We start from the raw sequence: 499 nt of genomic DNA on the forward strand, positions 1-499 counted from the left end.
CGAGGCCTCCCGCAGCGCCGCCGCCGCCGCAGACAAGGAGCGCGGGGCCGGGCCGGGTGCCGAGGACGAGGGCCGCCGGGACGAGCCGGGCGACGACGAGAAGGGCGACTCGAAGGAGACGCGGCTCACGCTTATGGAGGAGGTGCTGCTGCTGGGCCTCAAGGACCGAGAGGTGCGGCCCGGCCCGGCGGGGGGTGGGGTCCTCGGGAAACGGCCGGGGGCGCTACCGGGGTCCGTCCTGCCTAGGGCTCGGTCGGCAGGGACCGGGGGGAGCCCCGGGATCGCTGCTGAGGAGCCCAAGGGATTGCCTCCCCCCGGCACCCCTGAGATTATACCCGTCCCCTGCTGCCTCAGGTCACCCAAAGGGCCCACACATGTGATGACTGCGCCAGGTCTTTGCCAAGAGGGCTGTGCACGGGGAACAAGAGATATCGCAGAGCCAGGCTGGGGGGGCTCCAGGGCAGGAGCGAGGGGCGCTGCCACCAAACCACATGGGCTG

At 71.9% G+C, this 499-nt stretch overlaps 1 protein-coding gene across 1 annotated transcript in view; it reads left to right on the forward strand.

The window, feature by feature from the left end:
• The window catches only part of GOLPH3 (golgi phosphoprotein 3), a 98,059-nt gene that overhangs the window by 1,977 nt on the left and 95,583 nt on the right, over window positions 1-499 (forward strand). Inside the window, exon 2 of the mRNA XM_019518278.1 lies at window positions 5-172. Coding sequence (XP_019373823.1) covers window positions 5-172 — 168 coding nt within the window. The remainder of the gene's footprint in view (window positions 1-4; window positions 173-499) is intronic.

This window comes from Gavialis gangeticus, unplaced genomic scaffold, assembly GCF_001723915.1.
Source record: "Gavialis gangeticus isolate Ggan-Ray unplaced genomic scaffold, GavGan_comp1, whole genome shotgun sequence".
NCBI classification, from domain to species: domain Eukaryota; kingdom Metazoa; phylum Chordata; order Crocodylia; family Gavialidae; genus Gavialis; species Gavialis gangeticus.